This window comes from Eschrichtius robustus, chromosome 7, assembly GCF_028021215.1.
Source record: "Eschrichtius robustus isolate mEscRob2 chromosome 7, mEscRob2.pri, whole genome shotgun sequence".
NCBI classification, from domain to species: Eukaryota; Metazoa; Chordata; class Mammalia; order Artiodactyla; family Eschrichtiidae; genus Eschrichtius; species Eschrichtius robustus.
This window is the reverse complement of record NC_090830.1, coordinates 124,894,330-124,921,803: the sequence shown is the minus strand read 5'-3', so window position 1 is coordinate 124,921,803 and position 27,474 is coordinate 124,894,330. Positions and strand designations below refer to the sequence as shown.

Here is a 27,474-nt window from a genome sequence, read left to right as displayed (position 1 = left end):
TCCAAGTATGGGATTTGCCCTGGAAAAAAAAAAAACATTTAAAGGATTAGAATAATCCACGATGAGTGAAACTGGGCATTACTAGTATGTTTTTTACCTGTTTGCCATAACACTATTTTCCTTAAAATGGTAACAGAAAAAGTAGGTAAATGATTTTCCCCCCACGGTCAAAAGGCCATCTGCTGTTTAAGACGCTCCTAGATTTTATCATTATAATCATTTTTCTATTTCCAGTTAGCCACATGCTTCCTTTAATATGATATTTTCTGCATAAACCAGTGTTTTCTCTTCAGCAGATTTCCTAAGGCCAACTTGGCATTTGCCGGCCTTTTTCTTCTCTTTAAGGGTGGGAAATTTCTCTTTCGCAGGGAGATACATTTCTACTTTAGTGCCTATTCATTTTCTTAGAGAAAAACAATCAGGTTCATCACTGCTGTCGTCATGGAGATTTCATGTCTCCAGAAGAAATGCAGTTGTGGAATTTCTTTGTTAATCCCACACTGGCCATGTAAGCTCTCTTGTTTGCATCACTGCAGCCCAGGCGGAGGAAGCCACTGAAAAAGGTTACGGCGTGATTCTTAACCCAGGGTGGGCAGGAGGTCGTGTGCAGGGGGCGGTCCTGGGATGCTGGGGCTGCTTGGCAACTGGACAGATGAAGGTCCGGGACTCGCACAACCTACTAGGCGCTTGACTCCCAAGGCGCCATGACCTTAGCACACCCACAGGCCACCTCACTATCTTCCTTGCAGACTGTCCTCTCCCGGATCCCCCTCCACATTCCATGGCTGTTCACACCCTGATTCTGCCCCCACCTTTTGGCAGTCTTGACTTTCATTCTAGCAACACCCACCGTTCAGGGCATCTTCCTTCCCTCCTCCCCTTCTGGCCCTCAATTCTCCGCTGGCTGCAGCCTCCAACACCATTGTCCCTCCTGCCTTTGGCCAGTGTCCTGCTCTTCTCATCGCTGTTAGAGCAGGGGGGACACAGAAGAGGTCTCAAGCAAATCTTTGCTTAATAACTGAGACACCCAAGAGTCTTCCTGCTCTGCAGATCTGCTCATGTTACTTCTCTGTTTAAAATCCTTCTGTGACTCCCACTGCTTTCAGGATAAAATCCAAACTCTTAGGTCATTCAAGACCCTTGGTGATCTTGCCAGCACCATCTCTGTCACTCAGCCATTTGCCTCCCGTGGTCCCACCATCTCAAGTGATCGACTGACAGTTTTCTGGATGATGCACGTGTTAGGTGTAGTGGTTGAGAATGTCCTCCAGCTCTGGAGTCCCACAGAATGTGGTCACATTCCAGCTCCAGCACAGAGCTCTACAACCTGGAAGGAGTTACTTAACCTCTCTTTCCCTCAGTGTCTCCATCTGTTAAATGGGGCTGATAGTATCACCTACTAAGGTCGTTGTGAAAATTAAATATGTGAATACATGCCAGACACTTAGATCAGTGCCTGGCAGGTACAAACACTCCATAATTGTTACCCTGGGATTATTAAGAATATGGTTACTTTATCACATACTGCTTCCTTCTGCCCGGAGTACCCTCTTCCACCTTTTCCTGAAGGATCCTAGCCGTCCTCCAAGTCTCAGTCTCAATATTACAGCCTCTCAAGCTGTGGTTTCCCCCTCTGTAAAATTAGGATAACAAAGTAATAGTCCTTACCTTATTAGAGTTGTCAGGAAAAAATATAAAGTGTATGAAGGCATACCTAATATATACTAAACACTTCATTCACGTTGTGTTATTTTTATTAGCAGCTTTCCTTACCTTTTATCAAGAGCTAGCCACTGTAGTATTATAATCTTTTTACTTGTTTCTCTCAGCTTCTAGATGACAGGTTATTTGAGCTCAGGGACAGGGAACTTATTCATCGTTATTATCACAAGCACTTGACCCATCATTCAGTGAATGGAACGGGCAGGAAGTCAGAGGCTTTGTCAATACATGTAATCATTTGCACACGTTGCTTTGAGAGATTTCAGAGGACTGTGCTGCTGGGATGTGAGGATCTTTGGGGAGGACTGTTTTCTCTCTTTGGAAGATACTGGAGACTGGAGGTTAATTTACGACACCATTTCACATGCCATTTGACACAAAGGGAGAGGAAGCCTGTCCTGGAAGAGCTGGGACTCAACTCCCAAGACCCGACACATCCTTCATCTCTGGGATTGACTACATCATGCTGGTTTTTAAAGAGCACTGTGCCAGTAAATATGTAACAACTGGTTCTCCAAGAACAGCACAAGACCCTGATGTGTAGCGCTTGCTGATTACCATTGTGTAAATACTCCCACCAAGGCCACTTTCAAGCTACCACTGTGATGTTAACCAACTCGCAAAATTCGTGAAAAGGTGCCAGTCTGCCCGTAATGAGCCGGCTCCAGGAACCACTGTATAAACTTCCTCTGACGTCAGTTTTTCTATCTGTAAAATGTGAATCACAGAAAGTGGCCATCCTGTCTCCAAGTATAAACGGCAGGGGGAGGTGGGTCAAAAATGAAGGAACCAGGGAAATGTTAGTGCTTTAGCTACGCTGCATGTGCTCACGATTATTTTGAAGCTCTTGCCGTCCACTGGCTTGGTTTTGTCTTAGGACCGGGATCTGTGCTGACAATCCTCTCTCCAGAACCAGCCTGTCTGGGGTGATGCTCAGAGCAGTATATCTAGTTTTAGCCTCCCACTCAGGGTTACGTTCTCTGCAGCAGACGGACTCAATTAGCCTTTCATCCCAGAGTCCAATTGTGAGTCAGTTCTGAGGTTGTTAAGTAAAATGAATCTGGTGGCATTAGCCTCGCGCTGGAGGATAGTAATCCGCATCACGGTGCTGTTCAGTTAATAGTCTGCTCAAGAGGCTACGAGAAACAGGAGACTCGGAGACAGCGCGACCTTTCGACCGTCTCCGCAGGGCAGCTGGGAGCGCGGGGCTGCCAGGTTGGAGAGCTGATCGGGTTGTGTGCAGAACTGGAGTCGCAGCTGCCTGAACCACAGTTGGCCTTTGCAGAGTTAGTAGCCCAATGCCATGAGATCATTAACTTTCATGACCAGGGAAACTCTTCTGAAATTAACACTCAATCCAAGCTGGATGCCATTGGTGCCAGTTGAGTAAGCCTGAGTCACCTTTAGGGATTTCCTCTGAAAGATAAATCCTTTAACCAGGCTACAGAAAATGGCCAGGTTTTATGCCTTTCAGTGTGTTCAGTTAGAGTCAGAAAACACCAACTAGGCTTAGACCGTGGGAGAGATCCAGGCACGTACACAGGCATACGCACGAGCCTCATTTGGAGGATTTTGCCAAGCCACTTAGCTTCAGCACATGGCCCTGCTTGGGAAGCGTTCTAAAGGGCCTGTCTGAGGCGTGTCAGGTGCTGTGCAAAGAAAATAAAGCAGAGCTTCAACACCTGCCCCGGGGGGTCACAGTCATGGAACCAGGCACATGACATACGGGATGTACAGATTGGCACAAGTAGGGAAGCTCAGACACGCCTTGTTTACAAGGGTTCAAGGAGAGACCAATCCCATACGAACCATCCTTTTCAATGTGCTGTGAACTTAGATAATTTCATCAGGCCTTTTATAGCTACTTTATTTATTTATTTGTTTTATTTTTTTGACTGTGTTGGGTCTTCGGTTCGTGCGAGGGCTTTCTCTAGTTGTGGCAAGTGGGGGCCACTCTTCATCGCGGTGCGGGGACCGCTCTTCATCGCGGTGCACGGGCCTTTCACTATCGCGGCCCCTCCCGTTGCGGGGCACAGGCTCCAGACGCGCAGGCTCAGCAGTTGTGGCTCACGGGCCTAGTTGCTCCGCGGCATGTGGGATCTTCCCAGACCAGGGCTCGAACCCGTGTCCCCTGCATTAGCAGGCAGATTCTCAACCACTGCGCCACCAGGGAAACCCCATCAGGCCTTTTAATCCCCTTCCAGTTAAAGTTGTAGGAAAGGGACACAGAATGTGCATCCTACAGGCCTTTTACAAACCTCCGTGTTCTCCAGACATCCTACCTTGCTCAGCTCCACCCAGGCAAGCTTGTTTATATCATTAAGTATGCTAAGTAAATACAGTTTCTTGGGTGGATAGAAGTAAAAACAGCCCTGGGTATGTTGGCTGGCAACTCGGGTGAGCTAAAGGGAAGAAAGCTAAGACAAACGTCAGTTGTCTCCCATAATTGCCAGATAATTTAAATTCTCTTGAAGTCCATTGTGTTCTTCACATAGAGCTGTGGTCTGCTCGGATGACCTCAGGGGTGCCCCAGCTCTCATTCAGGATTTCTCCAACAATATCGTCTTTAGACTGAAAAACAGCCAGTTGGCCACAAAGAGCCCTTTTCCTCCCCAGACCGGTGTTGTCTACGGCCCCGTCTTCACTTCTGCACCTTCACCACCACCCAGGGCTTCTGGGTGGACTGAGCTGGCCCCTGGAGGCTTAGCAAACTGCAGACAGATGCTTCGCTTTGATCAGTGGACCCCCTCCACCCGGTCAGACAGTGAAATTGCACCCGAGCCAGCGTCACCCCGTCCCTTTTGCCTTTCCCTTCAGTTCTGGAAAGGCGAGCTCCTCCTCAGTATCACTTGGCTGGAATAAACCACTGCCCCCTCCCTGGGGTGGTGGATGAGAGATAACTTAGATGACAGATAACACGTATTTTTAAAGCCACTAGTAATTACAGGAGCAGTTGGGCTATAGCATCCTCTTTTGATGCCAGGGACATGTTTCTGTATTAAGTAAATATTTTCCCAGTGTGGATCTCCGGTGAGTGTGTGGAGAAGCATATTTCCTAAAGATGCAAATAAGTCTAGTCAGAAATAAATATTGAATGGAAACTTCAAAGCAGCTAGATTTCTCCAGTTATAGGCCCTGAAGACTTCTCTGCAAGACCCCCACACAGGTGGGCGAGGGGACGGTTAGGGGCACGTGTAAGAGAGGATGCTAATATTTTAAGAGTTCACGTTCTCTGTATTTTTTGGTGTGGAAAAAGGCCTATCAAGAAAGGAGTAAAGAAAAGTTATGTCTGTCCAGAAGCTTAGGCTATTTTAAAGCATATTCCCCACCCCCTACTTTCTTCCTGTTGCAGATCTCGCCTGGCGGATTTTTTTACCAACTGCCAGCCGGAGTCAAGGTCTGTCAGCAGCTGTCTAAAGGAAAACTACGCTGACTGCCTCCTCGCCTACTCGGGGCTTATTGGTAAGACTGGGGAGACATGGGATGGGAGAAAATGCTGGTTTACAAATACTCAGACTCCTTCCATTGTAGCCTGTAGCTCCCTGTGGATGTAAAAATCTCCTAGGAATGCTCTGTGCTGGTGTTTTGATGTTGGGTCCTTTAGGACTCGCCTCTGAAGAAGGGGGGGAAAAAAAGGAGGGCAATGGATGCGCAAAGGCAGGAAGCAGGGATTATTAAAGAACGGGAAGGCAGCAAGTGTGAAGACCTGGGAAGCGTCTCAGTTGGAGAACTGACCGCACAGAACAAAAGTAGGGGGGAAAGCGTGGTTATGGAAGAGGAGAGCAAGTCAAACCAAGTTAATTGAATTAGGGAACTTTGGAGAGAGGGAACTTGGAAGTCATTCAGTCTGGGGAAGTCAGAAAGGCTGTTTTCCAGAAATGGCCCTTTGGAAAGAAAATCCCTGAGTACTGGGGGTCCTGCTCGCCATTAGTATTCTGGGTGATTCAGCTCCTGGTGGGTAGGGGGTGTTTCCCCTAATTTTTTCACCTGAGAACAGACATAGCAGAAATAGTGTTTTTGGTCTTTCAAGACCTAAGGCGTTAGAGGAACCAGGTTCTTGGCATTCCGGGGAGCAGTGCAAATAAACAAGGCACCAGTGCGAGTCGGAAGAGGGACAGAAAGAGGCAGATCTGTACCCAAGGATAAACGGGGGCAGCAGGAGGAAAGGAAGGGCTCTGGGGTGCCAGGGCTGCAGCAGCCTTGGTGGCAGGGCTCGCTCACGATTGTCGTTTGAGAAGGAACACGTAATGAAGGCTAGGGAAGGATGAGGGAAATCACGGTTGTCAGAAGCCTGATGGCTCAGCCAGGGTGTGAGCGCCTGCCAGGATCACACAAGTCACCAGGCAGAAAGAAAGTCCCACCAAGAGTGACAGCCCAGACCAAATTCTTTGTCACCAGAGTGTCTTCAGCAAGAGCCACTGGGAAAATCACTGACTGTACTTTTAATGCAGGGATATTGCAGGCACCTGCACACTCATCCCAACTATTTTTTTGCAAGGATACCTGTGCTCTCTTGGGTAATACCATTTACCAGCTATTGACCATTCTCATGGATAGGTCCCATGAGCTTATCTCCCTTAAGTCAGCCCTCCAAATTTGCATTCACTCTCTCCTTTTCTTAAATAAAGTAGTCCCTAGTAGGATTATTTATCAACTATGGAATTACAAGTTTAAGAAAAAACTGAATTAAGTAAGGAGTGCTCATTGTAAAGAGTTTTTTTTAAAAAAAATACAGAGAACCCAAAGGAGACAGTGTTAAAGATCTACAGCCCCGCTCCAGGATATAATCACTGTTTACAGCTCAGTCTGTACCTTCTAAGTACACATGCTCATTAAATACTCCATACGGGGCCAAGCCTCAGGACTGCCAGGTGTTTCTGGCCTGAGGATGATGAAATCCTCATTATTTAAGGGAATAACTGGTTGAGACAATGCATTCTATGCACCAAAATTTATTTCTCTCTTGGGTCCAGCTCTTTCCCTCCACTCTGGTCATTGGGTTCTAACTTCTCTCAGGACAGAGCTTGTTCCTACTTCTTCCAAGTGTCAGGGATCCATTCTGGTGCCAGGCATACAGTGGGTGCTTAGTAGGCATACTCTAACCTCTTCACTCAGCGTTTGGGGGTGCCCGTTCCTTTCTCACCCAAAGTTAGAAGCTTCTCTCTCTGCTGTGGGTTGACATTTTCATCCCAAGGTATAATGGGACATTATTTAGTTCAAGTCAGTAAGTAATGTAGGGCAAAGAAGTTATGCCCTTGACCCAGAAGAGCTTAAAAAGAATATTTTTTTCTGTTTCTGAACCAAATATATCCCGTGGCTCACTGGACTGCCTGTTACTTCTTAATTCCACAAACTGTATAAAAACAGAAGACTTCTTGGCACGAGTAGGCATTGCCTGGTGTGAGCCACCCAGGAGGAGACATTTGGGTCGTGTTAAGTATAAACGCATTGTTTATTTGTGCCAGTACAGAACTCATCAGAAGAACAATGAATACACAGGAAGATGTAGGCAAGAGCGGCCACCCAGCATTTCTTTGAGGACTTTTGAGGACTCTTAAGACAATACTCCAGGAGCCATTGGCTTAGAGAATTTCCATTGTTTATTTCCAATTCCATCACAACTCGGAACGCTAAATCAGTTGAGAGCCTCCTTGTATACATCCAGAACGTTGGGGTAACCCATAAGGATAGCTTCTAAGCTTCTCTGGGTTACTCTGAAGGAGCCCGTTGCTTCCGAGGGAAGTAGAGGCAGCGTCCTAAAAGGATTTTTTAAGATGTGTAAAACCAGCTCTATCTGTTTTTGAAGATTAATGACATTTTCAAGAAAATGCAAGGGATTTGGCAACTCATGCATTCTAAGTTAATTCTCTCCTACTCCATGACATCCATACCATTTGTGCAGCGAAAAACACCCTAAGTGCAGCTCAAGGAGTTCTGTTAGAACTTTTTAAGTAAATGTGTAAATTATTTTATGTGCTCAAGATAAATTGCCAAGAAAATGCACTGCTTAACCTAATTTTCCACTCAGCAAACACAATGTTTGTAATTATCCACGGTGCATCCGCTGTCAGAGGAACATTTGTTTCTTTTTAGGCTCTAGGAAAGTTTATACCATCACACAAGAATAAAACGCCTTGTTTTTTACTCTTCTAGGTACAGTCATGACCCCCAACTACATAGACTCCAGTAGCCTCAGCGTGGCCCCCTGGTGTGACTGCAACAACAGTGGAAACGACCTGGAGGAGTGCTTGAAATTTCTGAATTTCTTCAAGGACAACACATGTCTTAGTGAGTTTGAAAAACAACAGGCAACAAACACACAAACATGTTTTCCCCTCTAAGTTCAAGCTGTCCCTTTGTGTTTCTTGTGTCTGCCTTCTCTCTCTCTCTCTCTCTGTCCCTTTTTTTCCTGATCGCTGCCGGTGAATCCAGCTCCTTTTGGCCACACTATGTAATGCAGAGCGGCCGGAGCAAGTGATGAACTGGGTGCTGCTAAGATGGCGAGTCCAGAGGCCCAGGAGAGTGAGAGATGCAAATAACCGAGGGTACATTGTGTGGGAAAGAACATTCCTACCCACAGATGAGATTTTGATCTTGGCAACCAACCCCAAGTCAGTTCCAGCAGTTCTTAAAACCTGGTCAGAATATACAATGTGAGACGCTCAGACAAGTTAGATGGGGGTAGGCCTCCAAGGGTTCTCTGAGAAAAATTAGAATGTTAACATCAATAGCCCCCTGGATGTTCAGGGTTGGCTCCGAGGAGAAGTAACGGTGCTTGAGTGAGATCGGCTGGCGATGCAGCCAGGAGCTTCAGGAGGTCGGTTATCTCCGGAGATGAGCTGAGCCGGGGCTGGGGGGCGGGCGGTGGGCTCTGCTTGGGAACAGTACTGGTTATTATTGCAGGGTCCTTTAGGCAACTTGGAAACATGTTTCCCAGAGGGAGAGGGATAGAGAGAAATGTACGGGTCTGAGCGATGGGCCTCATCAGATGAACTCTGTAAGCACTGTGCCAGGTCTCCCTTCTGTCCACCGAGGTGTGCACGCTCTAGGCGATGAACCAGCTGAGATGCTTGAACACCTTACTCACAGTTTGCGGTGGCCGCCACCATTAATTTATCGGGTGCCTGCTCTATGTGCAAATTCAGTCTGTGAGAAGTGTACCGTGTACATTGTCGCACTGACTGTAACGTGCACCTAGGAGATGCAGGTGTTATCTCCACTTCACAGTTGAATAAACAGCTGGTATTCACCTAAACCAGTCGTGCCAGAGATAGGATCCAAAGCCCCCTGTGCCCTGAGGGCTTCTGTGTCAGGCCTGATATTGAAGGGCCTGATGGACAAGAACACGTGCCTGCACGTCGGGGACCAGGTATGACTTCCCAGTGGGAAGTGTGGACCAAGGTTCACCTACCCCTCTGAGCACTGTGCCCTCAGGTGACAATTTCTCCATGGTGCTCTGAGTGATTTCTAAAGAATTAGCAAACTATTTACTGCACGCACATGGGAAAGCTTTTAAGTGTTACTTCTAAAACCTCCTCAACTGTTTCTTTTGTTGAAAAGACAAATCTTAGTGATTTGCTCAGTAGGTACTTGGCTATAACCAAATGCTTTGATCATCTTAAAACTAAAACAAGCTTTTGGACACTTAAGTGAAATTTAAACCCATAAAACTAGTCTAAAGTATGGAGACATTTGCCAAGACATTGGGCACACCGAGGAACTACACCTTAAGCCTTTTATTTGGTCTTGACTAAAAAAAAAAGAAATATATATAAACACACACACACACACACACACACACATATCCTCTTTTTCACATCCTGCACACTCTTCTGGCAGAATCCAAGTTTTAATGAAGATAAAGCAATGACAATAGAGGTTAGTGTGAGAAAAAAGATTATACTCACTTGGGCTGGAAAACCACTGCCTCATAGAGAAATTAAAGTTGTCCCTGCTTAATAGTATTTTGGTGAAGGGGATAATGGTATCTTATTGCTAATGACTTTTCAATAAAAATAAATGCGTTTGGTCTTCACCGGTGACCAAAGCCAGGCAGAATTTTTCATAGTCATTCCATTTATACTTTGATTAGATGGAACACAGGGCTGTAAATTCAGTCTCTTGCAACAGGCCCTAGAGTAGAAAGAATTAGAATTTGTAGATTCCAGCCCAAACGCAATAACCCAATTCTGCTCCCTTCAAATAAACCAACACCCTCCAATTCCCCTATCGTGAGCATGACTCCAGCCTGTTGTTTACTTCTGGTAATTGGGGAGGAGACAGTTATTTTCAAGTCAAAGTACATGGCCGAGGTGAAGGGAAGAGAGCAGAATGGTCTCGGGGCAGAGATGAGACATCAGTTACTGTCACTCAAGTCTTTTCTCAAGTGCCACCTTCGCCTCCCTGGACCACTGCATCGAAACTCCAGTTCCCCGTTCCCATCCTGGTGCTCCCTGAACCCCACCTCTGCGTCATCTTCCTCCAAGGATTTCTCACCACCTAATGTATTATATACTTTACTTATTTGCCTCCCCAACCAGAATGTGACCTCCACGAGGACAGGGACTTTTGTCTCTTGTTGCTGTCATTGTTGTCCCCTGCCGATTCCCAGCACAGAGCAGTGACTGGCGCTCAATAGATGTTCCATTGACACTTGAACGAATGAATGAGCAAGTAGACAAACAGTCTCCCCAAATGGCAAGGCAAACACGTTGGAAATCACAGACAGTTTCAACAAATGACATGGGTTTCCTGAATCTACATGCCTTAACAAGAAAAAGGAAGGTTTTGCTGCTTTCTTGTTGTTATCCTGGGTCATTTAAGGAAACTGGTCCCCCAAGTACCTCTTTCTTTACGTTCCTCCCACCAGTTAAGCCATGTAACATGGATGGGAGCATTAGAAGCATTGATATTAACTTGAAGCGGTTTCTTACAGCCTAAAAAATGTAGTTTTAGAAAACAAGCTTACAATTTGCTGAACTTAAAGGATAACAATTTTAGAACAAAATGTCCCTTCTAAGATGAAGATTAGGCTTAAATTATTCTGTCTTGTATATTGAAAAATGCCAGCTAAGAGTCATATATTAAAAATTTACACATTCAGGTCCCAAATGGAAGAGTTTCATTTCTTATACAATGAATATGAAATAAAAAATTCCTAAATCCATGCCAAATCCCCGAGGACCTGATTATAAACTGTTTTTTATTCATCTTGTGGGGGAGAACAACACACAACCAATTTACTTGTGCCATAAAAACAATCTAATCCCATGAAATTATAATAGGATTTTAAAGTTTTACATTTTAAACTTTTCATTTAACAGAGCTGCTCCTTCCTAATTATGCAGATTTTGTTTGGACCACTGGGAACAAAAAGGGAAAAAAAATAATCTTTCTTAAATTTTCACTGTATATTATTGATGAGGTTTGGGATAGATTTTTCTTTTAAAGAAACGGGTTGCGTTTGTACTTTGAGCAATGCTGGGCTCATAGTAGGTGCTCTGTTGTAGCGAATCACACTTTTTTGCTGTTTGATTTTACTGGCTGCCAAATTTCTATGAATGCCACTGAGTTACCCCAGTATCATAATTAGGGATGTGGTACTTTAAAAAAACAGTAAATAGACTCCCTCTTTTGAGAACACCGGAATCACAACTAACTGCTTAACAATCATCGACACAAAGACACTGGAACTCACCAAAAAAAATACCCCACATGCAAAGACAAAGGAGAATCCGCAATGAGACGGTAGGAGGGGTGCAATCACGATAAAATCAAATCCCATAACTGCTGGCTGGATGACTCACAAACTGGAGAACACTTATACCACAGAAGTCCACCCACTGGAGTGAAGGTTCTCAGCCCCACGTCAGGCTTCCAACCCTGGGGGTCAGGAAACGGGACGAGGAATTCCTAGAGAATCAGACTTTGAAGGCTAGTGGGCTTTGATTTCAGAACTTCGACAGGACCGGGGGAAACAGACTCCACTCTTGGAGGGCAAACACAAAGTAGTGTGTGCATTGGGACACAGGGGAAGGAGCAGTGACCCCATAGGAGACTGAAGCAGACCTACCTGCTAGTGTTGGAGGGTCTCCTGCAGAGGCGGGGGGTGGCTGTGCCTCACTGTGAGGACAAGGACGCTGGCAGCAGAAGTTCTGGGAAGTATTCCTTGGCATGAGCCCTCCCAGAGTCCACCATTAGCCCCACCAAAGAGCCGGGGTAGGCTCCAGTGTTGGGTCGCCTCAGGCCAAACAACCAACAGGGAGAGAGCCCAGCCCCACCCATCAGCAGACAAGTGGATTAAGTTTTACTGAGCTCTGCCCACCAAAGCAACAGCCAGCTCTACCCACCACCAGTCCCTCCCATCAGGAAGCTTCCACAAGCCTCTCCGATAGCCTCATCCACCAGAGGGCAAAAAGCAGAGCAGGAAGAACTACAATCCTGCAGCCTATGGAATAAAAACCACATTCACAGAAAGAGAGACAAGATGAAAAGGCAGAGGGCTATGTACCAGATGAAGAAACAAGTTAAAACCCCAGAAAAACAACTAAATGAAGTGGAGATAGGCAATCTTCCAGAAAGAGAATTCAGAACAATGATAGTTAAGATGACCCAGGACCTCAGAAAAAACAATGGAAGCAAAGAACTAGAAGATGCAAGAAATGTTTAACAAACATCAAGAAGAATTAAAGAACAAACAAACAGAGATGAACAATACAATAACTGAAATGAAAAATACACTAGAAGGAGTCAGTAGCAGAATAACTGAGGAAGAAGAACGGATAAGTGACCTGGAAGACAGAATGGTGGAATTCACTGCCGCCGAACAGAATAAAGAAAAAAGAATGAAAAGAAATGAAGACAGCCTAACAGACCTCTGGGACAACATTAAACACAACAACATTCGCATTATAAGGGTCCCAGAAGGAGACGAGAGAGAGAAAGGACCCGAGAAAATATTTGAAGAGATTATAGTCGAAAACTTCCCTAACATGGAAAAGGAAGTAGCCACCCAAGTCCAGGAAGCACAGAGAGTCCCATACAGGATAAACCCAAGGAGAAACATGCCGAGACACATAGTAATCAAATTGGCAAAAATTAAAGACAAAGAAAAATCATTGAAAGCAGCAAGGGAAAAATGACAAATAACATACAAGGGAACTCCCATAAAGTTAACGGCTGATTTCACAGCAGAAACTCCACAAGCCAGAAGGGAGTGGCATGATATACTTAAAGTGATGAAAGGGAAGAACCTACAACCAAATTACTCTACCCAACAAGGATCTCATTCAGATTCTATGGAGAAATCAAAAGCTTTACAGAGAAGCAAAAGCTAAGAGAATTCAGCACCACCAAACCAGCTCTACAACAAATGCTAAAGGAACTTCTCTAAGTGGGCAACACAAGAGAAGAAAAGGACCTACAGAAACAAACCCAAAACAATTAAGAAAATGGTAACAGGAACATACATATCGATAATTACCTTAAACGTGAATGGATTAAATGCTCCAACCACAAGACACAGGCTTGCTGAATGGATACAAAAACAAGACCCACATATATGCTGTCTACAAGAGACCCACCTCAGACCTAGGGACACATACAGACTGAAAGTGAGGGGATGGAAAAAGATATTCCATGCAAATGGAAATCAAAAGAAAGCTGGAGTAGCAATACTCGTATCAGATAAAATAGACTTTAAAATAAAGAATGTTACAAGAGACAAGGAAGGACACTACATAATGATCAAGGGATCAATCCAAGAAGAAGATATAACAATTATAAATATATATGCACCCAACATAGGAGCACCTCAATACATAAGGCAACTGCTAACAGCTCTAAAAGAGGAAATCGACAGTAACACAATAATAGTGGGGGACTTTAATACCTCACTTTCACCAATGGACAAATCATCCAAACAGAAAAGTAATAAGGAAACACAACCTTTAAATGACACAATAGACCAGATAGATTTAATTGATATTTATAGGACATTCCATCCAAAAACAACAGATTACACTTTCTTCTCAAGAGCTCACGGAACATTCTCCAGGACAGATCACATCCTGGGTCATAAATCAAGCCTCAGTAAATTTAAGAAAATTGAAATCATATCAAGCATCTTTTCTGACCACAATGCTATGAGATTAGAAATCAATTACTGGGAAAAAAAATGTAACAAACACAAACAAATGGAGACTAAACAATACGTTACTAAATAACCAAGAGATCACTGAAGAAATCAAAGAGGAAATCAAAAAATACCTAGAGACTAATGATAATGAAAACACGACGATCCAAAACCTATGGGATGCAGGAAAAGCAGTTCTAAGAGGGAAGTTTATAGATATTCAAGCCTACCTCAAGAAACAAGAAAAATCTCAAATAAACAATCTAACGTTACACCTAAAGGAACTAGAGAAAGACGAACAAACAAAACCCAAAGTTAGCAGGAGGAAAGAAATCATCAAGATCAGAGCAGAAATAAATGAAACAGAATCAAAGATAACAATAGCAAAGATCAATAAAACTAAAAGCTGCTTCTTTGAGAAGATAAACAAAATTGATAAACCATTAGCCAAACTCATCAAGAAAAAGAGGGAGAGGACTCAAATCAATAAAATTAGAAATGAAAAAGGAGAAGTTACAACAGACACCGCAGAAATGCAAAGCATTCTAAGAAACTACTACAAGGAACTCTATGCCAATAAAATGGACAAGCTGGAAGAAATGGACAAATTCTTATAAAGGTATAACCTTCCAAGACTGAACCAGGAAGAAATAGAAAATATGAACAGACCAATCACAAGTAATGAAATTGAAACTGTGATTAAAAATCTTCCAACAAACAAAAGTCCAGGACCAGATGGCTTCACAGGTGAATTCTATCAAACATTCAGAGAAGAGCTAACACCCATCCTTCTCAAACTCTTCCCAAAAATTGCAGAGGAAGGAACACTCCCAAACTCATTCAATGAGGCCACCATCACCCTGATACCAAAACCAGACAAAGATACTACAAAAAAAGAAAATTACAGACCAATATCACTGATGAATATATATGCAAAAATCCTCAACAAACTACTAGCAAACAGAATCCAACAACACATTAAAAGGACCACACAATGATCAAGTGGGATTTATCCCAGGGATGCAAGGATTCTTCAATATACGCAAAACAATCAATGTGATACACCATATTAACAAATTGAAAAATAAAAACCATATGATCATCTCAATAGAAGCAGAAAAAGCTTTTGACAAAATTCAACACCCATTTATGATAAAAACTCTCCAGAAAGTGGGCATAGAGGGAACCTACCTCAACATAATAAAGGCCATATATGACAAACCCACAGCAAACATCATTCTCAATGGGGAAAAACTGAAAGCATTTCCTCGAAGATCAGGAACAAGACAAGGATGTCCACTCTCACCACTGTTATTCAACATAGTTTTGGAAGTCCTAGCCACAGCAATCAGAGAAAAAAAAGAAATAAAAGGAATACAGATTGGAAAAGAAGTAAAACTGTCACTGTTTGCAGATGACATGATGCTATACATAGAGAATCCTAAAGATACCACCAGAAAACTACTAGAGCTAATCAATGAATTTGGTAAAGTTGCAGGATACAAAATTAATGCACAGAAATCTCTTGCATTCCTATACACTAATGATGAAAAATCTGAAAGAGAAATTAAGGAAACACTCCCATTTACCATTGCAACAAAAAGAAGAAAATATCTAGGAATAAACCTACCTAGGGAGACAAAAGACCTGTACTCAGAAAACTATAAGACACTGATGAAAGAAATTAAAGATGATACCAACAGAGAGAGATATATCATGTTCTTGGATTGGAAGAGTCAATATTGTGAAAATGAGTATACTACCCAAAGCAATCTACAGATTCAATGCAATCCCTATCAAATTACCAATGGCATTTTTTACAGAACTAGAACAAAAAATCTTAAAATTTGTATGGAGACACAAAAGACCCCGAATAGCCAAAGCAGTCTTGAGGGAAAAAAACGGAGGTGGAGGAATCAGGCTCCCTGACTTCAGACTATACTACAAATCTACAGTAATCAAGACAATATGATACTGGCACAAAAACAGAAATATAGATCAATGCAACAGGATAGAAAGCCCAGAGATAAACCCATGCACCTATGGTCAACTAATCTATGACAAAGGAGGCAAGGATATACAATGGAGAAAAGACAGTCTCTTCAATAAGTGGTGCTGGGAAAACTGGACAGCTACATGGAAAAGAATGAAATTAGAACACTCCCTAACACCATACAGAAAAATAAACTCAAAATGGATTAGAGACCTAAATGTAAGACCAGGCACTATAAAACTCTTAGAGGAAAACATAGGAAGAACACTCTTTGTCATAAATCACAGCAAGGTCTTTTTTGACCCACCTCCTAGAGTAATGGAAATAAAAACAAAAATAAACAAATGGGACCTATTGAAATTTAAAAGCTTTTGCACAGCAAAGGAAACCGTAAACAAGACTAAAGGACAACCCTCAGAATGGGAGAAAATATTTGCAAAGGAATCAATGGACAAAGGATTAATCTCCAAAATATATAAACAGCTCATGCAGCTCAATATTAAAAAAACAAACAACCCAATCCAAAAATGAGCAGAAGTCCTAAATAGACATTTCTCCAAAGAAGACATACAGATGGCCAAGAAGCACATGAAAAGCTGCTCAACATCACTAATTATTAGAGAAATGCAAATCAGATAAAACTACAATGAGGTATCACCTCACACCAGTTAGAATGGGCATCATCAGAAAATCTACAAACAACAAATGCTGGAGAGGGTGTGGAGAAAAGGGAACCCTCTTGCACTGTTGGTAGGAATGTAAATTGATACAGCCACTATGGAGAACAGTATGGAGGTTCCTTAAAAAACTAAAAATAGAATTACCATATGACCCAGCAATCCCACTACTGGGCATATACCCAGAGAAAACCGTAATTCAAAAAGACACATGCACCCCAATGTTCACTGCAGCACTATTTACAATAGCCAGGTCATGGAAGCAACCTAAATGCTCGTCAACAGACAAATGGATAAAGAAGATGTGGTACATATATACAATGGAATATTACTCAGCCATAAAAAGGAACGAAATCGGGTCATTTGTAGAGACGTGGATGCATATAGAGACTGTCATACAGAGTGAAGTAAGTCAGAAAGAGGAAAACAAATATCGTATACTAACGCATATATGTGGAACCTAGAAAATGGTACAGATGAACCGGTTTGCAGAGCAGAAATTGAGACACAGAAGTAGAGAAAAAAATGTATGGGCACCAAGGGGCGAAAGCGGCGGGGATGGGGTGGTGGTGGACTGAATTGGGAGATTGGGATTGACATGTATACACTGATGTGTATAAAATGGATGAGTAATAACCTGCTGTATAAAAAAATAAATAAAATTAAATTAAAAAAAGAAAAAAACAAAAAACAAACAAAAAAACACTAAATGGTTTGCTTTTAGTATAGAATTTTGACACAAGCATTTTCTTGGAAGATGGACCAGTGACTGTGATCCCAAATAACAGGTCTGAGGCTGGCTTTCAAAAGGCTCGACTGATGGGTGTTTCAGGGCAAGGATTTTGCTCCACACCTGGTACGTGAATAGGGACACAATACATATTTGTTGTACTTAGAGCAGAGCTAAGTGTCCAGCTCAGGGTTTAATGAATGAACTAAGTTTTGAGCACCTGACCCATGGCTGGCTTTCAGCATGTGGAGGGTGGATGGATGGATGGGTTTTGTTCAGAGAAGTCCAGTGCTCTCATCAGAATTTCTAGTGTGCCTCTATGCCTTCATGTATCCTGTCTGTTACATTTGCTGCTTGACTTTGAAATTGAATTTCCTCCTGTTTTACTGCAGAAAATGCAATTCAAGCCTTTGGCAATGGCTCAGATGTGACCGTGTGGCAGCCAGCCCTCCCAGTTCAGACCACCACTGCCACCACCACCACAGCCTTCCGGGTCAAGAACAAGCCCCTGGGGCCAGCAGGCTCTGAGAATGAAATCCCCACTCATGTTTTACCACCTTGTGCAAATTTACAGGTAAGAGCAGGGGCCTGAACTCCCTGTCGGTGCTTACTTCTGAGGGGAACACAGATTCATTTTCTGAAATGCATTTAGAGATGGAGGATCTCCATCTTGGAATGCTGCTCAGGTTTGAGTCTCAAAAGTGCATTTTAACCATGAGAGATGGAGACCGTGATGTTCTCTAGAGTGGAGAGAAGGATGGGCTCTGGAACTGACTCTGCCATTGACGAGGGCTGGGGCTTTGGTCAAGGTACTTGTATTGGCCTTGGTGTCTTCACCTATAAAATGAGGGGTCTGGGCAGATGAATCCTTAAGCTTTCTGTTTACAGGGTGGTGGAGTTGAGTTAGCTATTTATTTATTTATTTATTATGCTTTTTCAGTGTTCTGTACAAAGCAGCAGTGTACAGAAAAGGAAGGAGCTCTTGGATTTTTGTTTTTAATTTTTAAATTAAAAAAAGATTTGCATGCAATTTGTAAAGGTTACTTTCCATTTACAGTTATTACAAAATATTGACTATATTCTCTGTGTTGTACAATACATCCTTGAGACCATCTTACACCCAATAGTTTGCACCTGCTGCTCCGCCATCCCTGTATTGCTCCTCCCCGCTTCCTTCTCCCCACTGGTAACCACTAGCTTGTTCTCCATATCTGTGAGTCTGCTTCTTTTTTGTTACGTTCACTAGTTTGCTGTACTTCTTAGATTACACATATAACTGATATCATACAGTATTTTTCTTTCTCTGTCTGACTTATTTCACTTAGCATAATACCCTCCAAGACCATCCATGTTGCTGCAAATGGCAAAATTTCATTCTATTTTATGGCTGAGTAGTATTCCATTGTACATATATATACATCTTCTTTATCCATTCATCTGTTGATGGACACTTAGGTTATTTCCACATCTTGGCAATTGTAAATAATGCTGCTATGAACATTGGGGTGCACGTATCTTTTCAAATTAGTGTCTTTGTTTTTCTCATATATATATACCCAGGAGTGGAATTGCAGAGTCATGTGTAGTTCTATTTTTCGTTTTTTTGAGAAACCTCCATAATGTTTTCCACAGTGGCTGCGCCAATTTACATTCCCACCAACAGTGTACAAGAATTCCCTTTTCTCCACATCCTCAAAAACATTTGTTATCTGTGTTCTCGATGACGATAGACATTCTGACAGGTGTGAGGTGATACCTCATTGTGGGTTTGATTTGCATTTCCTTGATGACTAGTGATGTTGAGCATCTTTTCATGTGCCTGTTGGCCATATGCATTTCTAGTTTGGAAAAATGTGTATTCAGTTCTTCCGCCCATTTTTTTTTTACTTTTTGAATTTTATTTTATTTTTTTCTGCAGCAGTATCTTATTAGTCATCCACTTTATACACATCAGTGGATACATGTCAATCCCAATTTCCCAGTTCATCACACCACCACCCCTGCCCACTGCTGCTTTCCCCCCTTGGTGTCCATACTTTGTTCTCTACATCTGGGTCTCAATTTCTGCCCTGCAAACCGGTTCATCTGTACCATATTTCTAGATTCCAAATATATGCGTTAATATGTGATATTTGTTTTTCTCTTTCTGACTTACTTCACTCTGTGTGACAGTCTCTAGATTCATCCACGTATCAACAAATGACCCAATTTTGCTCCTTTTTATGGCTGAGTGATATTCCATTGTATGTATATACCACATCTTCTTTATCCATTCGTCTGTCGATGAGCATTTAGGTTGCTTCCATGACCTGGCTATTGTAAATAGTGCTGCAGTGAACATTGGGGTGCATGTGTCTTTTTGAATTACGGTTTTCTCTGGGTATATGCCCAGTAGTGGGATTGCTGGGTCATATGGTAATTCTATTTTTAGTTTTTTAAGGAACCTCCATACTGTTCCCCATAGTGGCTGTATCAATTTACATTCCTACCAACAGTGCAAGAGGGTTCCCTTTTCTCCACACCCTCTCCAGCATTTGTTGTTTGTAGATTTTCTGATGATGCCCATTCTAACTGGTGTGAGGTGATACCTCATTGTAGTTTTATCTGATTTGCATTTCTCTAATAATTAGTGATGTTGAGCAGCTTTTCATGTGCTTCTTGGCCATCTGTATGTCTTCTTTGGAGAAATGTCTATTTAGGCCTTCTGCCCATTTTTGATTGGGTTATTTTTTTTTTAAATATTGAGCTGCATGAGCTGTTTATATATTTTGGAGATTAATCCTTTGTCCATTGATTCATTTGCAAATATTTTCTCCCATTCTGAGTGTTGTCCTTTTATCTTGTTTATGGTTTCCTTTGCTTGGCAAAAGCTTTTAAGTTTCATTAGGTCCCATTTGTTTATTTTTGTTTTTATTTCCATTACTCTAGGCGGTGGATCAAAGAAGATCTTGCTGTGAGTTATGTCAAAGAGTGTTCTTCCTATGTTTTCCTCTAAGAGTTTTATAGTGTCCAGTCTTACATTTAGGTCTCTAATCCATTTTGAGTTTATTTTTCTGTGTAGTGATAGGGAGTGTTCTAATTTCATTCTTTTCCATGTAGCTGTCCAGTTTTCCCAGCACCGCTTATTGAAGAGACTGTCTTTTCTCCATTGTATATCCTTGCCTCCTTTGTCATAGATCAGTTGACCATATATGTGTGGGTTTATCTCTGGGCTTTCTATCCTGTTGCATTGATCTATATTTCTGTTTTTGTGCCAGTACCATATTGTCTTGCTTACTGTAACTCTGTAGTATTGTCTGAAGTCAGGGAGTCTGATTCTTCCACCTCCGTTTTTTTCCCTCAAGACTGCTTTGGCTATTCGGGGTCTTTTGTGTCTCCATACAAATTTTAAGATTTTTTTGTTCTAGTTCTGTAAAAAAAATGCCATTGGTAATTTGATAGGGATTGCATTGAATCTGTAGATTGCTTTGGGTAGTATAGTCATTTTCACAATATTGATTCTTCCAATCCAAGAACATGGTATATCTCTCCATCTGTTTGTGTCATCTTTGATTTCTTTCATCAGTGTCTTATAGTTTTCTGAGTACAGGTCTTTTGTCTCCCTAGGTAGGTTTATTCCTAGGTATTTTCTTCTTTTTGTTGCAATGGTAAATGGGAGTGTTTCCTTAATTTCTCTTTCAGATTTTTCATCATTAGTGTATAGGAATGCAAGAGATTTCTGTGCATTAATTTTGTATCCTGCAACTTTACCAAATTCATTGATTAGCTCTAGAACTTTTCTGGTGGCATCTTTAGGATTCTCTATGTATAGTATCATGTCATCTGCAAACAGTGACAGTTTTACTTCTTCTTTTCCAGTCTGTATTCCTTTTATTTCTTTTTCTTCTCTGATTGCCGTGGCTAGGGCTTCCAAAACTATGTTGAATAACAGTGGCAAGAGTGGACATCCTTGTCTTGTTCCTGATCTTCGAGGAAATGCTTTCAGTTTTTCCCCATTGAGAATGATGTTTGCTGTGGGTTTGTCATATATGGCCTTTATTATGTTGAGGTAGGTTCCCTCTATGCCCACTTTCTGGAGAGTTTTTATCATAAATGGGTGTTGAATTTTGTCAAAAGCTTTTTCTGCATCTATTGACATGATCATATGGTTTTTATTCTTCAATTTCTTAATATGGTGTATCACATTGATTGTTTTGCGTATATTGAAGAATCCTTGCATCCCTGGGATAAATCCCACTTGATCATTGTGTGGTCCTTTTAATGTGTTGTTGGATTCTGTTTGCTAGTAGTTTGTTGAGGATTTTTGCATATATATTCATCAGTGATATTGGTCTGTAATTTTCTTTTTTTGTAGTATCTTTGTCTGGTTTTGGTATCAGGGTGATGGTGGCCTCATTGAATGAGTTTGGGAGTGTTCCTTCCTCTGCAATTTTTGGGAAGAGTTTGAGAAGGATGGGTGTTAGCTCTTCTCTGAATGTTTGATAGAATTCACCTGTGAAGCCATCTGGTCCTGGACTTTTGTTTGTTGGAAACTTTTTAATCACAGTTTCAATTTCATTACTTGTGATTGATCTGTTCATATTTTCTATTTCTTCCTGGTTCAGTCTTGGAAGGTTATACCTTTATAAGAATTTGTCCATTTCTTCCAGCTTGTCCATTTTATTGGCATAGAGTTCCTTGTAGTAGTTTCTTAGAATGCTTTGCATTTCTGCGGTGTCTGTTGTAACTTCTCCTTTTTCATTTCTAATTTTATTGATTTGAGTCCTCTCCCTCTTTTTCTTGATGAGTTTGGCTAATGGTTTATCAATTTTGTTTATCTTCTCAAAGAAGCAGCTTTTAGTTTTATTGATCTTTGCTATTGTTATCTTTGATTCTGTTTCATTTATTTCTGCTCTGATCTTGATGATTTCTTTCCTCCTGCTAACTTTGGGTTTTGTTTGTTCGTCTTTCTCTAGTTCCTTTAGGTGTAACGTTAGATTGTTTATTTGAGATTTTTCTTGTTTCTTGAGGTAGGCTTGAATATCTATAAACTTCCCTCTTAGAACTGCTTTTCCTGCATCCCATAGGTTTTGGATCGTCGTGTTTTCATTATCATTAGTCTCTAGGTATTTTTTGATTTCCTCTTTGATTTCTTCAGTGATCTCTTGGTTATTTAGTAACGTATTGTTTAGTCTCCATTTGTTTGTGTTTGTTACATTTTTTTTCCCAGTAATTGATTTCTAATCTCATAGCATTGTGGTCAGAAAAGATGCTTGATATGATTTCAATTTTCTTAAATTTACTGAGGCTTGATTTATGACCCAGGATGTGATCTGTCCTGGAGAATGTTCCGTGAGCTCTTGAGAAGAAAGTGTAATCTGTTGTTTTTGGATGGAATGTCCTATAAATATCAATTAAATCTATCTGGTCTATTGTGTCATTTAAAGGTTGTGTTTCCTTATTACTTTTCTGTTTGGATGATTTGTCCATTGGTGAAAGTGAGGTATTAAAGTCCCCCACTATTATTGTGTTACTGTCGATTTCCTCTTTTAGAGCTGTTAGCAGTTGCCTTATGTATTGAGGTGCTCCTATGTTGGGTGCATATATATTTATAATTGTTATATCTTCTTCTTGGATTGATCCCTTGATCATTATGTAGTGTCCTTCCTTGTCTCTTGTAACATTCTTTATTTTAAAGTCTATTTTATCTGATACGAGTATTGCTACTCCAGCTTTCTTTTGATTTCCATTTGCATGGAATATCTTTTTCCATCCCCTCACTTTCAGTCTGTATGTGTCCCTAGGTCTGAGGTGGGTCTCTTGTAGACAGCATATATGTGGGTCTTGTTTTTGTATCCATTCAGCAAGCCTGTGTCTTGTGGTTGGAGCATTTAATCCATTCACGTTTAAGGTAATTATCGATATGTATGTTCCTGTTACCATTTTCTTAATTGTTTTGGGTTTGTTTCTGTAGGTCCTTTTCTTCTCTTGTGTTGCCCACTTAGAGAAGTTCCTTTAGCATTTGTTGTAGAGCTGGTTTGGTGGTGCTGAATTCTCTTAGCTTTTGCTTCTCTGTAAAGCTTTTGATTTCTCCATCGAATCTGAATGAGATCCTTGTTGGGTAGAGTAATTTGGTTGTAGGTTCTTCCCTTTCATCACTTTAAGTATATCATGCCACTCCCTTCTGGCTTGTAGAGTTCCTGCTGAGAAATCAGCTGTTAACCTTATGGGAGTTCCCTTGTATGTTATTTGTCATTTTCCCTTGCTGCTTTCAATGATTTTTCTTTGTCTTTAATTTTTGCCAATTTGATTACTATGTGTCTCAGCGTGTTTCTCCTTGGGTTTATCCTGTATGGGACTCTCTGTGCTTCCTGGACTTGGGTGGCTACTTCCTTTTCCATGTTAGGGAAGTTTTCGACTATAATCTCTTCAAATATTTTCTCGGGTCCTTTCTCTCTCTCGTCTCCTTCTGGGACCCTTATAATGCGAATGTTGTTGTGTTTAATATTGTCCCAGAGGTCTCTTAAGCTGTCTTCATTTCTTTTCATTCTTTTTTCTTTATTCTGTTCGGCGGCAGTGAATTCCACCATTTTGTCTTCCAGGTCTCTTATCTGTTCTTCTTCCTCAGTTATTCTGCTATTGATTCCTTTTAGTGCATTTTTCATTTCAGTTATTGTGTTGTTCATCTGTGTTTGTTTGTTCTTTAATTCTTCTAGATCTTTTTGTTAAACATTTCTTGCATCTTCTCGATCTTTGCTTCCATTATTTTTCCGGGGTCCTGGATCATTTTCACTATCATTATTCTGAATTATTTTTCTGGAAGGTTGCCTATCTCCACTTCATTTAGTTGTTTTATTGGGGTTTTATCTTGTTCCTTCATCTGGTACATAGCCCTCTGCCTTTTCATCTTGTCTCTCTTTCTGTGAATGTGGTTTTTGTTCCACAGGCTGCAGGATTGTAGTTCTTGCTTCTGCTTTTTGCCGTCTGGTGGATGAGGCTATCTAAGAGGCTTGTGGAAATTTCCTGATGGGAGAGACTGGTGGTGGGTAGAGCTGGCTGTTGCTTTGGTGGGCAGAGCTCAGTAAAACTTTAATCCGCTTGTCTGCTGATGGGTGGCGCTGGTTTCCCTCCTTGTTGGTTGTTTGCCCTGAGACGACCCAACACTGGAGCCTACCCGGGCTCTTTGGTGGGGCTAATGGTGGACTCTGGAAGATGTCACGCCAAGGAGTACTTCCCAGAACTTTTGCTGCCAGTGTCCTTGTCCTCACGGTGAGACACAGCTACCCCCTGCCTCTGCAGGAGACCCTCCAACACTAGCAGGTAGGTCTGCTTCAGTCTCCTATGGGGTCACTGCTCCTTCCCCTGGGTCCCAATGCGCACACTACTTTGTGTGTGCCCTGCAAGAGTGGAGTCTCTGTTTCCCCCAGTCCTGTCAAAGTCCTGCAATCAAATCCCGCTAGCCTTCAAAGTCTGATTCTCTAGGAATTCCTCCTCCTGTTGCTGGACCCCCAGATTGGGAAGCCTGACGTGGGGCTGAGAACCTTCACTCCAGTGGGTGGACTTCTGTGTTATAAGTGTTCTCAAGTTTGTGAGTCACCCACCCAGCAGTTACGGGATTGATTTTATTGTGATTGCACCCCTCCTACCGTCTCATTGCGGCTTCTCCTTTGTCTTTGTATGTGGGGTATCTTTTTTGGTGAATTCCAGTGTCTTCCTGTCGATGATTATTCAGCAGTTAGTTGTGATTCTGGTGTTCTTTCAAGAGGGAGTGAGAGCACGTCCTTCTACTCCGCCATCTCGAACCAATCTCCCTCTTCTGCCCATTTTTTAATCAGTTGTTGGTTTCTTTGATGTTGAGTTGTATGAGCTGTTTATATATGTTGGATATTACTCCCTATCAGTCATATCATTTGCAAACATTTTCTCCCATTCAGTGGGTTGTCTTGGGGGCTCTTGGCTTTGTCAACATCATTGCCATTTAGGCTCAATGTGGAATATTTAACTCTATCTAAAGATAAGCCAGAGACAGTGTTACTATCCAAGTGTTAATGCAAATGTAGAGTCCTACTCGGGTTCATTCTTCAGGAAGCAGAAGGAGATGCTCTTTCATGGTTTGAGGAGCTGTAAGTCACCTGCACTGAAAACCCCTCGTGTGAATAGAGTCCAGTGAGAACGGCCCAAAGACTTCTTTGGAGTTGATTCAGATCTCCAAGGGAAAGAAGCACAATGACATACAAACAGTCCTTTCCTAACTTTAGTCAAAGCAGAGTGTTGATTCTGCCTTTTTGTTGATTTTTTTCATCATAATGAGTATTCAGCTATTTTGGAACATCTTCATACACTCACCAAGTATTTTCACACACCTCACCTCTTTGGATGTTACCCTCCTGACAGCTGCTCGAGAGATGCTATGATTGTGTTGTTACTGCAGCCTTGGAGGACGTGGGGCTCAGGAGGGGACACTTTGGCTTGAGCCTGCAGAGCTAGCAAGTCACAGAACCAGCCCTGGAATCTAGAGGCTTGTGTTCTTTCCACGGTTCTTCCTGGATTTGAGAGGCAACAGTGACCACATGGTGACTTCTGCCTCCTGCCATGCCAGGGGAGGGGACATGTGCCAGGCACCGTGCTGTCACTTCACACTTGTCAGTGGAATCCATCCTCCCATCTCCCCACCACCCCCGGCCCAGGCCCCGCCAAGGATCAGCCTCACCAGAACACTCACCAGAAACTTCTCTGCCAAATACCTTCTTGACTCACAACCCAGTCTGTGTCCTAGAAAGTATTGGGGCAGTTTTTCCACTTGTGATTTGCTTGGTATCTTCTCACCCCCAACACTCCCCTCTTTTTCTTAGATATCCTACCTGCCATTCAGCTGAGCTTTAGTCTCTGTCTTCGTCCTCCTGGGTCCCCACCAACACACACCATTATATACACACACACACAAGCCTGAGGAGAAGGCGGGTAGGGAAGACACAAGCTAAGGTCAACCAGATGTTCTTCATACTTCTAAAGTGTTTCCTGAGCCCTTCGCATGTCCAGTGCACTGTGCAGGAAATGCCAGAACTAGGAGGAGGCTTGGGGAATATTATGGCATGTAACTGCCCCATCCTGCAGTACAGCCCTGCGGTTCAGGGAGGGGAAGTGACTTGCACTAAGTCCCCCAGCTGGTTAGAGGTGGGTCTAGAGGCAGACATAGCACCACAGAGCACAGTTTTTTTTTATCTTTGGCCAGGCCTCAGCGTCCTGCTTCCTCTTAGGTCAGCGTTCTGTTCTTTTCGGGTCCGCTCAGCTTCCAGCAACTGTAAAGACAGGTGGCCAGATGAGGGTAGGACCCTGTTAGGATGAGGTGATGACAGTGGCCAGAGGTGGTTCCTGACCACAAGAAGAGGCAAGCTTTGGCTGCAGCAAAACCGGGTTCTTCTCTGCTCATGTCTAAGTTCACAGAGCATGACGGCAGAGGCAGTGTTCACCGGGTTTATTAAGCTCCTTTTGTGTTCTGCAAACATCATGGAGATGGGCATTCAAAAAAAATTCTTTCCTCAGTGAACATACAAATAGTGGGCAAGACGCAGCTTGTCAGCATTTTTGGAAGGTCAGACTAAGTTAATAGATGGCATCTCAGAAGAATACTCATCACTGGAAACTCCCTGAAATTAGTTTCCCCCATGAGAGAGGAGTGTGACAGCCATGCAGAGGTGTTCTCCCCATCTCCCTGCCCCCCGGCCCACCAGATCACCTGGCTTCTGCTTCTCGGGGTACAGTGCTTGGCTTGGCCACATGGTATTTACCTCCAACAAGATCTGCCCGACCACCCCTCCCTGTCAGGGGGACTCTGTGCCACTGCAGGGTCACCCTGGCAATGTCAGGGGAGACATGAGCTCTTTTCCCAAGAAACAGCCTTTCCTTCCCCTGTATTAGTGATAGGAACTCTGCCTCATAAACAGAGGGGCAAAGTAAAATTAAAGCATGATGTTTCTCTCAGGGCTGCCATTTAACTTCTCAGCAGAAGGGGAAATGGTGACGTGGGAACACCAAGGAAGGAGGGGGCGGCCACACCTCTCTCCCCGATGACACACACACAATCCACACATCTTGGAGCTAAACAGCATTTTACTTCTAGGGAGCTCTTAAGGGTTCCACAAAACCTCACCTTACCTCCTAAGACGACTGCCTGTCTGAGCCCATTTTTTGTACACATGAGGCAGGGGGTGAGGGCTTGGGTTTTGCAGCCAAGCCTGTG

General features: G+C 42.6%; 1 protein-coding gene across 1 annotated transcript in view; it reads left to right on the top strand.

Moving 5' to 3' along the window:
- GFRA1 (GDNF family receptor alpha 1) overlaps positions 1-27,474 on the top strand; it is a 227,997-nt gene that overhangs the window by 174,584 nt on the left and 25,939 nt on the right. The window contains exons 6-8 of the mRNA XM_068549057.1: positions 5,075-5,184; positions 7,876-8,010; positions 17,648-17,829. Coding sequence (XP_068405158.1) covers positions 5,075-5,184; positions 7,876-8,010; positions 17,648-17,829 — 427 coding nt within the window. The remainder of the gene's footprint in view (positions 1-5,074; positions 5,185-7,875; positions 8,011-17,647; positions 17,830-27,474) is intronic.